Source organism: Castanea sativa, chromosome 11 (genome assembly GCF_040712315.1).
Source record: "Castanea sativa cultivar Marrone di Chiusa Pesio chromosome 11, ASM4071231v1".
Lineage (NCBI taxonomy): Eukaryota > Viridiplantae > Streptophyta > Magnoliopsida > Fagales > Fagaceae > Castanea > Castanea sativa.
The window spans coordinates 17,923,041-17,935,831 of NC_134023.1; the positions used below are offsets into that span (position 1 = coordinate 17,923,041).

The 12,791-nt window shown below is 35.0% G+C and overlaps 1 protein-coding gene across 1 annotated transcript; it reads left to right on the forward strand.

Moving 5' to 3' along the window:
• The first annotated feature begins 2,824 nt into the window (after window positions 1-2,824).
• LOC142617086 (glutathione S-transferase U19-like) lies at window positions 2,825-4,863 on the forward strand. Its single transcript, XM_075789779.1, has 2 exons — window positions 2,825-3,270; window positions 4,221-4,863. The coding sequence occupies exons 1-2, from the start codon at window positions 2,956-2,958 to the stop codon at window positions 4,563-4,565; spliced, it is 660 nt and encodes a 219-aa protein (XP_075645894.1). The 5' UTR covers window positions 2,825-2,955; the 3' UTR covers window positions 4,566-4,863.
• The last annotated feature ends 7,928 nt before the right edge of the window (window positions 4,864-12,791 follow it).

A 12,791-nucleotide genomic window follows, 5' to 3' on the forward strand; every position in this document is an offset into this window, starting at 1 on the left:
ACCGAGCAAAAACTTCTTTGTTCTTCAATGGTAATACCTCAAGAGATGTCCAAGAGGAGATAAAGAATTGGTTTGGTGCCCAAATAATCAAGCAACATGCGAAGTATCTTGGTCTACCTTCTTTGGTTGGAAGAAATAAAAGAACTACCTTCAATGCTATCAAGGAAAAATTGGGGAAAGTGTTGGCGGGTTAGAAAGAGAAATTACTCTTAAAGGCACGGAAAGAGGTTCTAATTAAAGTTGTGGCTCAAGTAGTACTAACTTATAGTATGAGCTGTTTTAAACTTCCAGATTCACTTTGTGATGATTTAGTGGGGATGATTAGGAATTTTTGGTGGGGACAAAAAAATGAGGAAAGGAAAATGGCTTGGCTTAGTTAGGAGAAAATGTGTGAACCTAAGTGTAGTGGAGGGTTGGGATTCAAAGATTTAAAATTGCTCAATAAGGCTTTGCTTGCAAAACAAGGTTGGCATCTTCAAATGGGTGGCAACTCTCTTGTTTATAGGGTCCTTAAGGCTAAATATTTCCCAAATTGTGATTTCATTCATGCCTCGATTGGAAATAACCCTTCTTATACTTGGAGGAGTTTGATATCTGCCCAAAGCCTAGTTATTGAAGGTTTACAATGGAGGGTTGGCAATGGAGCAAATATAAACATTTGGCAAGATAAGTGGCTGCCACGGGTTTCGATATATAGTGTCATTTCTCCTAGATTATTTTTGAGTGTTGATACAAGGGTTGCTGATTTAGTTGATTCGAATATAGCCAAGTGAAAGAATGAAGTTATTGATACTCTTTTTCTACCTCATGAAGCAGAGTTAATTAAAAGTATTCCTTTAAGTGCTACTTTACCAGCGGACAAACTAATTTGGGCTGTAACTAACAATGGAACATTCACAGTTGGGAGTGCATATAGATTGGCAGTTTCCATGTTCAAATCAAAATGCCATGGTACTACTTCTGATGGTAGTCTACTAAGAAGATTTTAGAAGAAGTGGTCCTTGCCTATTCCTTATAAGGTGCGTCACTTTTGTTGGTGTGCTTGTCGCGACACTTTACTAACAAAAGTCAAATTGATGAGGCGCAATGTTATTACTGAAACTCTATGTGTGTGCTGTCTGGATAGTGCAGAAACGAATGGTCATCTTTTTTGGGGTTGTCCCATAGCGCAGGCAGCTTGGGCTACTTCAAAGATAAACATGTTACCTCCTGATGCTAATATTATTTCTTTCCGAGATCTGTTATGGCACGAACTGATCACTAATGATGTAGGGGATGTGAAATGTTCACAATTGGTTATGATTGCTTAGGCACTATGGTGTAATAGGAATGAAATTTATCATGGAGGTGAAGCCAAATCTGGTCTGGAAGTAGCTCGATATGCAGCTTGTTATCTTCAGGAGTTTTAGTCTGCAATAGAGAAGCACGGTCCCACTGCCTCTGATCGGGTTCAGCACCTCGGTGACAGGCAGGAAAATGTTCAACACTTGGGCTAGATTCCTCCTTCTACCGGTTTATGCAAAATAAATGTTGATGGTGCTCTTTTCCCCCACAAAGAAGTTGGCTGGTGTAGGTGTAGTCATTAGAGATCAGCATGGCAGATTGTTGGCTGCATTATGTAGAAAAATTAGAGCTCAATTGGGAGTCCTTGAAGTTGAAGCAAAGGCATATGAAGCTGGTGTATTGTTGGCAAGACATTTGGGCTGAAGAATGGAGTATTGGAAGGAGATTCCTTGAAAATTTCTAATGCTCTCAAGCAGGTTTCACAGCCCCCTACTTCAATTGCAGCTATTGTGGAAGGAATTCATGTTTTGAATCCAAATGTTGGGGTTGTTGGTTTTTCTCGTGTCAAACAAACCGGTAATAAACCAGCTCATATTCTAGCACAACAAGCTCAAAGTCTTGTCAATGATGTAATTTGGATTGAAGAGATTCATTGTTGTATTCAACAAGCTCTTATCCATGATGTACTTGGTTCTTGATGTTTTAATAATATTTCAGCGTGTGTTTATCAAAACAAAAAAAAAAGACCTGAGATGAGAGAAATATTTAAATGGAGAAAATATTAATAAAACAATAACAAATAAAAAATATTATTTCAATAAAATAATATGTATAATAAATGGTTTGATGTGGGTATTATGAAAAAAGAATGTGAAAATAAAAGAAAATAAAAAGTAAATTTTTATGCTAAATTAAAAAAATTAGATGAATTGATGTGAACAGAAATTAACCACTAATTTTTGTCAATGAATATATTTATATTTAAAAAAAAAAAAACTAAAGACTCCAAAGTGAGGACCACGAAATTTCTAGAAATAGAAAAATGTCACATCTTTTTTTTTTTTTTTTTTGAAGTAGAGTAAAAGAGACAAACCGGTACTGAGAACCCAATGAAATAGTTAGAAATGAGACATAGACAAATAGACTAACACCCCATGAAAAGTCAGAAAGTAATGACGTCGTCAAGTGCGAAGGAGTCGAGGAATATTCCCTATTGCTTGGCGTGCAATAAATCTCGAGTCCATTGGATATTTAAGGTCGTTTTGCACCATTATTTTAACACATTTTAAACAACATTATACATATTTTCATCTATATTTATATAAAAAACACTCAAATAACATAGCTTAAACTACTCTCCAAAAACCCCTTATTTTCTTTTGTATGGTATGGGATTCTTATCGTCATGAGTAATAAAGTGTAACCTCAACTGGAATAAGTGTTTAAAATTGTGTGAAAGTAAGGGTAGGAATTTAAGTTTCGAAAAGTTAAAAAGAATCTCCCCAAGTATATACAGGTAGATTAAATTAGAAGAAAAAAATTAAAAATTTGAAAGCCTGAGCTGCCCCTTGTCTATAAACTGACGCTCTCTTCCAAGTCTCTTTGCATTCTCTTTCACACTTATCTTATCATTTCTCTCTCATTTGCTTCAATACCCAGAGTTCTGTGACAATGGCGAAAGAGGTGGTTCTGTTGGATTTCTGGCCTAGCATGTTTGGGATGAGAGTCAGGATTGCTCTGGCTGAGAAGGGTATCAAGTATGAGTACAAGGAAGAAGACTTGAAGAACAAGAGCCCACTGCTTTTAGAGATGAACCCCATTAACAAGCAGATCCCAGTTCTCATCCACAACGGGAAGCCTGTGTGTGAGTCCCTCATCATTGTTCAGTACATAGACGAGGTCTGGAATGATAAGTCTCCATTGCTTCCCTCTGATCCTTACCAGCGAGCTCAAGCCAGGTTCTGGGCCGATTTTGTTGATAAAAAGGTACCTTTTTCTGCAATTTTTTTTCATTGTCCTTTTCTTTTTGCTATTTTAATTTCTTTCCATTTTGGGTTTAAGAATATGTCTTAGCTTTAGCTTTATTCTTAAGCAGTTAAATTTTTTATATTTCTCGAATAAATCATTTAATCCCCAAATATTATGTATTTATTTCACGAGTAGACTAAGATACTGAATCTTGTTCTTCTATCCCTTAAGTTGTTTGCCAAGGATTTCATATATTTGAGGAAGATTAAATTTGCTTCAAGATACTGAAGTAGCCCCTGTCTCATTACTAGAGTAGTTCTCCTCCTGGATTCAAGGAACCATTTATAAATTTGGGAGTTTTGTTTTTGAAGTGTAACAAGAAGTATTAAGAAATTAAAATTGAACATAAAACTAATATTCAGTCTCTTACATCTGCTCCTGCAGTTCACACTCAATTTCAAGTTTTTGTTTCCAATCCTAGGAGATCCTAGAGATCAAAGCAAAGTATAGGCAGTGAATTAAGTAAAACGCCTAAGTGATTACTAAGATGTCTTTCAGAAAAAGGAAAAAAAAAATGAAAGAAATAAGAGCAGGGAGAAAAAAAAAAAAAAAGGAAAGAAAATTCGATGGTTAATATTTGCTTTTCGTTGACCATGTTCAATTTATGTAGTTGTTGGGTACCAAATTCAAACCTTATCTCTGCCCTCTCTTAGCATTAGTCATGTTCAAGACCCATTGGTTTTTTTTTAAGTCACTAAGTAAAATTTTCATAAAAAAAGTCACTAATTAAAATAAAATTTAGGAGTCATTCGAGTACTCTCTCTCTATCATACAATCAAGAACATATTTAATGGGCCCCTCTCCCACTTCCCAATGTCTAGAGGAATATTCAGTTTGCCCAGTAGACTTGATTTGAAATTCACTACTGTCATTGTTCATCCTAGTAATACAATGTGTGGAAAATTCAGGTTTATGGAGCTTCAAGGAAGGTAGGGAGCACAACAGGAGAAGAGCAAGAGGCAGGCAAGAAGGAATTCTTTGAAATCTTAAAGACATTGGAGGTGGAGCTTGGTGACAAGCCTTACTTTGGGGGTGAAACATTTGGGTACGTGGACCTTTCTTTTATCACTTTCTATAGCTGGTTCCATGCCTATGAGGTCTTAGGCAATATCAACATAGGGGCGGAGTGCCCCAAGATCATCGCATGGGCTAAGAGGTGCCTGCAGAAGGAGAGTGTGGCCAAGAGTCTTCCTGACCAGAAGAAGGTTTATGAGTTTGCTGCTCAGATGAGGAAAAGGTTTGTTTCGGAGTAGAGTAATGATTAGGCCCCATTCTAGAAGTGCTAGCATATTATGGTTTTGGATGGTTTTTGTAGTAGTGTTGGTTATATGTACTGTTTAAGTTTTGATTTGTTTCATTAGTGTCCGTTTAGCTTGTAAGACACTTTGATGTGTCTGCTGTGCTTTTCTAAAGGGCATGTATTGTACTGTTTAACTTGTAAGACACTTTGATGTGTCTGCTGAGCCTCAGAGCTAAAAAGGCTTGTACTGAATCATGATTAAGAAAGACACTTTGTTGTGTGAGCTAAATTTTAGATCAAACTTGTTCAAACTCTACCTTGCCATCTAGTTTATTCAAAAGTTTTGGTACCAACAGCAGGAAACAAAAAATTTTAGTTTTTATTATATTTTTCACAACTCTTAACATAGAATTTTTTTTTTTTTTTAAGAAATAATTACAACATGCTGTTAATCCCGCCGTTCAAACCAGTGAAGTTAATACCGTACCGTACCGGCCGGTACAGCCGGTTTTTCTCGTTCTGGTGGATAAAACGGTACCAAAACACCCTTAAATTGTACCGCTCAAAATACCGGTCTATACCGGATTATGCCAGACGTACCGGCGAACATCGGCCATTTCGGGCGGAAAGTAGAAACCGGCCGGTACAAAAAGCTTCTTAAAAAAAAAAAAAAAACACACAAAATACAAAACAAAACATAAAAGTACCAAATGGCTCATGTCGCCTTCAAGCCCAGCACCACTTTGTTGGTCGTTGTTAACATTTAGCTGATTATCCCTTCCTCTTCCTCCTTCAGTTTCATTCCTTTCACTTCCCTTCTTTTTTTCTTTTTTCTTTTTTTCTTTTTCCACTTCTTCTTATCTAATGTTTAGAGTACAGCTGCATCCCTCTTAGTCCTTTTGTTTTGTGTGGTTCCTGTGGTCTTATCTAGTGGTGTGTTTTGTGTGGTTGTTGTGGTCTTATAATGTGTGTACTAACACCACACGTATGACATTGAAATTTGAAAAAGTTTGAAATTTCAATTATATCATTTAATTCAAATTTTCAACTATTGTGTTTTCTTTTTATTTTTTTGCTGAATATTCAACTAACGTCACCTACTAGTTTTATATTTTTATTAATTAATAGGCTGATATGTGAGCTAGAGATAAACAATAAATGAAATATTATATGTTTATAAACATGGTTTTAGAGATTGTGCGTGTGTATATATATAATATATATAAAATAGCGGTAAATCCGAAACGGTACACCGGTATTGACCGGTATCTGAAATATATCGTACCACTGACTAAACCGGTACAGCCTCCGGTACGGTATTGACTTCCTTGGTTCAAACCCTTTCCTCCCAAACCCCCAAATACTTTGTACATTGGGATCTTGTGATTGGAATAATTGCAAAAGTGGCATAAGTGATGTTTTATGTGGAAGCGATGTGTGTTGTAATAACAAGTTGTTACCTTAGCAAATTTTGAAAAAGATTGTGAAAAAAAATTGTCCATGGTATATTATCTGGTCATAAAAAATAAAAAGCATTACGTATGAAGTTATAAATTTAATAAACACGGTTTCAAAAAAAAAAATTTAATAAACTCATGTCACCCAAGTAATCATTTTAATAAGTGAATAATCACATATGAGAATCTCTCAAATAAGCAACGAGAGAACATGCAATAATTGCAAATTCTCGTGAAATATTTTGTTTTTTTCTTTCAATAGGCAAAAACTGAAAAACATATCTTCATTCCAATATTTGGCGGTGGAACAACTTTGCATGTAAAGTCAAGTGAATGATTAAGGCACAAATCCATTCAAACTATTATAATAAAATAGAGTTTATAATACTGTTTTGAAGAATGGAGATTGGTATGATCCATAATTAAAAAAAATAATAAAAAACTACTTAAGATTGCTGCAGATAAAACATTTTCACAATCTTATAGTTGTGAATTAAATATTTTAAGATTTTCACAATATTATAGTTGTGAATTAAATATTTTAAGATTAGTTCTCTTTTCTTTTCTTTTTTTCGTAGCTGTTAATGCTTTATAAAATCAGTTAGATATGTAGATACCTAGGTTTATCTTTCTAATCCACCTAAAGACCAATCATAAAATAATATTTGTTCACTTATGGCTACCTTTCCATTTCATGGAGATCTATTAAGTAAACAGTATGCTATTTCTTCAATTCGCTTAGAGATTGTTGCAATCCATGAATCAAGTTGTAAATGTGTTTAGTTGAGATCGACAATTCAACATATTCAAGAACAATGTGAATTTTTGTTAATCAAAGATAGCTCGGCGACATTATACAAAGACAATGTTCCTTGTATCACTTATATTAGAGGTGACTATATATATCAAATCCCAAAGGTAACAAAACCAATCTAATTTCATCAAAATTCTTTTATATGCACATGAGCTTTAGGAAAGTGGTGATATTGATGTCAACCATATACAATTGAGTGATAATTTGGTCTATCTATTCACTAAATCATTATCAATTGCAATATTTTAAAGGATAGTATACAACATTAGCATGCATTGACTTAAAGGAGATTTACATACTCACGAAGGGAGTAAATGTTTCTTAACGATATGTGCTAATTTTACTCGTTTTCTTTTGCTAAGGTTTTTTTTTTTTTTTAAGTTTTTATTTGTAAGGTTTTAATGAGACAATTCTGTAAAGTTGTGATTTACAACTATATTTTATGTTGGCTTTATTTAATGACAAAAAGTGTTGTATTTTCTTTAATTTGTTCCTTGTATTTTTGTGAGATTTTATTGTATTTGGTTTAGTATTAAGTTGGTGAAGCTTCAAGCTTGAAATAAAGAATCAGTGCATTTTCGCGACTGGATCGCGAGTATCTCACTAGAAGAGTATCCCGCGAAAAGGGCACATGAGAAGCACACGTTGGAAGCTGAAACACCATGCCAGCCTGGAGGTTTTCGCGACTGTCTCGCAGTTAAGGCCTTCCCGCAAGACACCCGCGAAACTCTCTGCCTGGAGGGTTTTTAGGTGTGACTTTCTTACCCTTCACCCATACTATATATACCGTCATTACCCACAAATGTGTAAAGAGGCCATTCAGAGAGAAAATCCTAGATAGGTTTTCAACAACACACACACCCATCTTTTAGAGAGAGAGCTACCCATCCTTAGTGAGAAATCATTGTAGTCTCTTCTCCTTCCTTCTCCCATTTTCATACCTTGAGATGAGATTTGTACCTAAACAAAACTCACACCTATTCAGAGTGTAGAGAGTGTTTTAGAGATTGGGAAACTTTGGGGATTTGCCAAAAGAAGCCGGTGAGGCTTGGCTGATGCAATCGGGCGTATTGCGGGATCTGGAAAGTTAGAGAATACATTACTCCGTGAAGTCCGTTGGTAGCTGGAGCTTGGAGGGCTCAAGTACATTGGGTAGACTAGGCTTGGAGGGTCTTTTTTTATTCGTGTACTCCATCTTTATTCTCTAGTGGATTGATTACCGCTTGGAGGGTGACAGAGAGGTTTTTCACCGAGATCTTAGGTTTCCTCTTCGATAATATATCGCGGTGTTATCTTGTATTTGCATCTCTCTTCCTTTACTCTTGTGCTTTACTTTCATTTTTTTTTTTTTTTGTCCATGTTTATGCACTAGAGTAGTATCGGCTCATTGCACATATTTACTCTTGTTTTCGCACTTTATTTAAGTAAGAAAAAAAGCAATCTAGCCGTAATTTTTTAATTTGGGGACTAAATAGCCCTTGTGTTTTTAACACAAATTCAAGCTTTCAATTGGTATCAGAGCGGGTACACTTGTATTGGCTTCATTACCTAAGTGTGATCCTTGACCCATTTATGTGTTTTGCCATGGATAGTGTTTTGTATGCTTCTATGGATGTTGTTGATTGTAACATGCCATGTGTTTGTGAAAATGTCTCTATGAGTGTTAATCCTCAATATTGTGATGACATGTTACATGAATCTTTTGGTGTTGTTGTTGATATTCCAAACATGAAACTCTTGAAGAAAGAAGCTAAAAAGTTTCATAAGAATTTGAGCAAGTTTCATTGTGAAATGGATGATTTCATTGCTAAGCTCAATGAATCCAATAAATTGGTTGAAAAGTATAAGAAACTTGCTGAAAATTCTCTTGAAAAGCTGAAAGAGTTTGAATGTTTGAATATGGACTTGGATGCTAAACTTGTTTTTCTAACAAACTTGTTGATGAGCTAAAATGTGAAAATGAATCTCTTAAGATGCATGCCAAGTGTTTGATTGTTGAACCGTGTGTTAAAATGATAAAAATATTTGTTGCAATCATGTTGTGGTACCCGATTTTGTGTCTATTGTGAGTTCTACCTCTAAAGACAAATCGGTGTACATTCCTCCACACAAAAGAAACCAAAAAGTGGAGAGAAAGGCTCTTAAGCCAAAGCCTCCTAAGCCAAAGCCTCCATTTAGGTCTCAATCTAAGGTTTTGAATGGATTTAAATTTGTTCCAACTTGTCACCAATGTGGTGTGATTGGCCATATAAGATCTCAATGTCCAAAGTTGAGAGAACAAAACCATGTTGCTAGATCCCTTTCCAAAAAGTCTAGTGGACCTAAACACATTATTTGTCACTTTGTGGTGCCTTTGGTCATTTAAGACCTCATTACTCTAAGTTTCAAGCTCTTAAGATAATCAAAAGAAAAGAGAAACATGAGCTTCATGGAAGTTGTGCTTTGCAAGCAAAACCGGATTTTGGGAAAAATGGTAAGTTGTTAAAGAAAGTTTTTGATGTTCTTACCTCCTTGTCTATGTGCATCTCCGGTCCTCATTCTTCCAACCCTCGTCTCACTTCTCATGAGACACTCATTCCAAACAATCATTCCATTTGGATGAGGAAGGGTTCCCATGGTTGAGTTTTTGCTCTTTTGGTCCTTGATCTAATTCTTTCGATCTTTATAGGACCCTTCATGTATTAGATACTTCATTGTCATACATTTCTGCATCTTGCATTTATTTATATGCATTGTTGTGTTTTTGTTTTTTATCTTACTTTATTACTCTTGTTTTGTGTGTGTAAAAATCCAAAAACACATAAAAAGTGAAAAATTCAAAAAGTTTGATCGTATATGTTTCAGCACATATCACATGTGAGTTTGGCCTAGTACATTCGTACTAATAGTGTAGTGCATTTATGAGCTTAGCTTGTTTTGTATGCACATTTATCTTTGTGGGACAAATCTTGAAATCTATGTGTGATTGTTGTAAATCGATCTTCAAGCTTGTCATGAATGATTAGTCAATAGTCTTGTTGGTCTTGATACATGTATAGACTTGTGCCTATATCTTTTCCCACGTTTTTATGTTTTTTTGCTTAAAAGAGCTTATCAAATGTCAAATCTCGAAAATAGATTTTGAGCTACAAAAGCTGTCGCACATATGTTGCTAGAAGAGTATCTTGAAATGAAGAATCAGTGCATTTTCGCGACTAGCTCACGAGTATCTTACTAGAAGAGTATCCCGCGAAAAGGGCACGTGAGAAGCAGATGCTGGAAGCTGAAACGTCGTGCCAGCCTGGAGGTTTTTGCGACTGTCTCACGGTTAAAGCCTTCCCACGAGACACCCACGAAACTCTCTGCCTGGAGGATTTTTAAGTGTGACTTTCTTACCCCTCACCCATATTATGTAGACCCTCATTACCCACAAATGTGTAAGTATGCTACTCAGAAAGAAAAACCCTAGATAGGTTTTCAACAACACAAACACCAATCTTTTAGAGAGAGAGCTACCCATCTTTAATGAAAAATCATTGTAGCCTCTTCTCCTTCCCTCTCCCATTATCATACCTTGAGTGGAGATTTGTACCCAAACACAATCCACACCTATTCAGAGTGTAGAGAGTGTTTTGGAGATTGAGAAGTTTTAGGAATTTGCCAAAAGAAGCCGGTGAGGCTTGGCGGATGCAATCGAGAGTATTGCAAGATCTAGAAAGCTAGAGAAGCCATGACTCCGTGAAGTCCGTTGGTAGCTGGAGTTTGGAGGGTTCAAGTACATTGGATAGACTAAGCTTGGAGGGTCTTTTGTTATTCGTGTACTCCAACTTTATTCTCTAGTAGATCGATTACCGTTTTGGAAGGCGGCGGAGAGGTTTTCGCCGAGTTCTTCGATTTCCTCTTCGATAACACATCGAGGTGTTATCTTGTGTTTGCATCTCTCTTTCCTTATTTTTGTACTTTATTTTTATTGTTTGTTGTTTATGTTTATGCATTAGAGTAGTATTGGCTCATTGCGCATATTTACTCTTGTTTCCGCACTTTGGTTAAGTAAGAGTAAAAACAATCTAGTCGTAATTTTTTAATTTGGGAACTAAATAGCTTTTGTGTTTTTAATACAAATCCGAGCTTTCAAATCCTAAAGCACTCAAAGGTACATTAAAATATTGTATTTTTTTTTTATCCTTTACCTATAATTTTTTCACACTAAACTTTTCTTCTGTAAGATTTTAAAAATACATATTCTTAGTAAGTGATCTTAAGAGGCATATTTTTAATAAGAAGTCTTTAAGGGGAGTATCGTAATAGTTGAGTTTTGAAAAAGTGCATAATGAAAAAGTGATTTTTCAAAAAGCTGAGTGTTTGGTAAAAGCTGTTAAAAAGTGCTTTTTGAAAAAGCTAAGTGTTTGGCTAAAACTATAAAAGTTGCAGTTTGAGGGATAAATTACCAAAAATGACAATGTATATATAAGGGAGTTTATTTCATACTTAAATCAACTACTTCATATACTTAGTAAATAATAATAATAATAATAATAATAATAATAATAATAATAATAATAATAAATTTATATTATTGGTATTATTTTAATAATGTTTGGGAAATTATTCTTTTTTAGTGTCATAATTATTTGTTATTACCATTAATGACTTCTTATTAATATTAATTAAATCTAAATAATTTTCATCATCATGAAGCACAAAATGAAAATGTAAAAAGATGATAAAATATACACCAATAATCCAAGTTTAAATTGTGCTATATAAAAATGTAAAAAGATATAAAATACATACCAATAACCCAAATATAAATTGTACTACATAATATTATAAAAAAAAATACAACTACTAATTATTACCCCCCCCCCAAATGGAATTTGCAATGGAATCACGAAGAACCACCATCGCAGGATCTGTTAAAGATCCTGAGTTCTGCTTATAACTGCTATCTGCTTCACTATTACGTTCTCTTCTAGAAATTGAATCTTGATTGGCATTTATGAACTCCCTATCATCCCTATCATTTAGTCTAACAAAATTATGAAGAGCCATAGTAGCAGATACAATAAGTATTTGGATATGGAATGGAAAAGATGGCATGTATCTAATAATTCTCCATTTATTCTTCAACACACTAAAAGTGCGCTCAATCACACATCGAAGAGATGAGTGAGCATGATTAAATTTTTCATGTCTAGTTCTAGGGCTTCCACCTCTCCTTCGAAAGTCCTGAAGATGGTATGATATCCCTTTGTATGGTGCCAAATATCCTTTCATCATTGGGTATCCAGAGTCAACTACATAATATTTCCCTAGACAAAAAAATTCAATTATATTAACACACACACAATATGTCATTATAATGAACAATTGATTAACCAATTACAAACCTGGTGGTGGGTGCGGAAAGTTGTTACTTTGTTTACGAATAGTATCAAGAAAAATGTGGGTGTCGTGTGCTGCACCTTCCCATTACATTATCAATTGAACTTGGTGACTCTCGAGAAGTACCTTCAGACCTATTCTGACATACAGTTATTAATTGACTAATACGATTGTCCAACATTGCAGCTCCTCCTATCTTCTTCTTTTTCTTCTGTGAGGGTATTGATTCACTAGCTCGCTTTTGTCCTGAACTACGTGATTGACTAGTATGTCCTTGCTGCAAACTATCAATGTCTAAACTCATGTCACATTGGTTATCCTTAAATTCGGAGCTACCATCTGAATCACCAGCACCCTCTTTTGGCATTGTTGGAGGTAATGTACCTGAAGAAGGGGTCCATGCAGCTACCCCAGTTGTTGCAACATCCCTAAACATTATCTCAAGTTGTTCTAGATTCTGTGGACCTTTCTCTGGAAATTTTTTAGCTTTGGGTAATTCTTACAAAATGTAATTGTAATTTCACTCATATAAGAATAATATTAAAAAAAAAAAAAACTATCTCCAACTAACTACATATTAATAAAATACTCAACTCACCTTCAA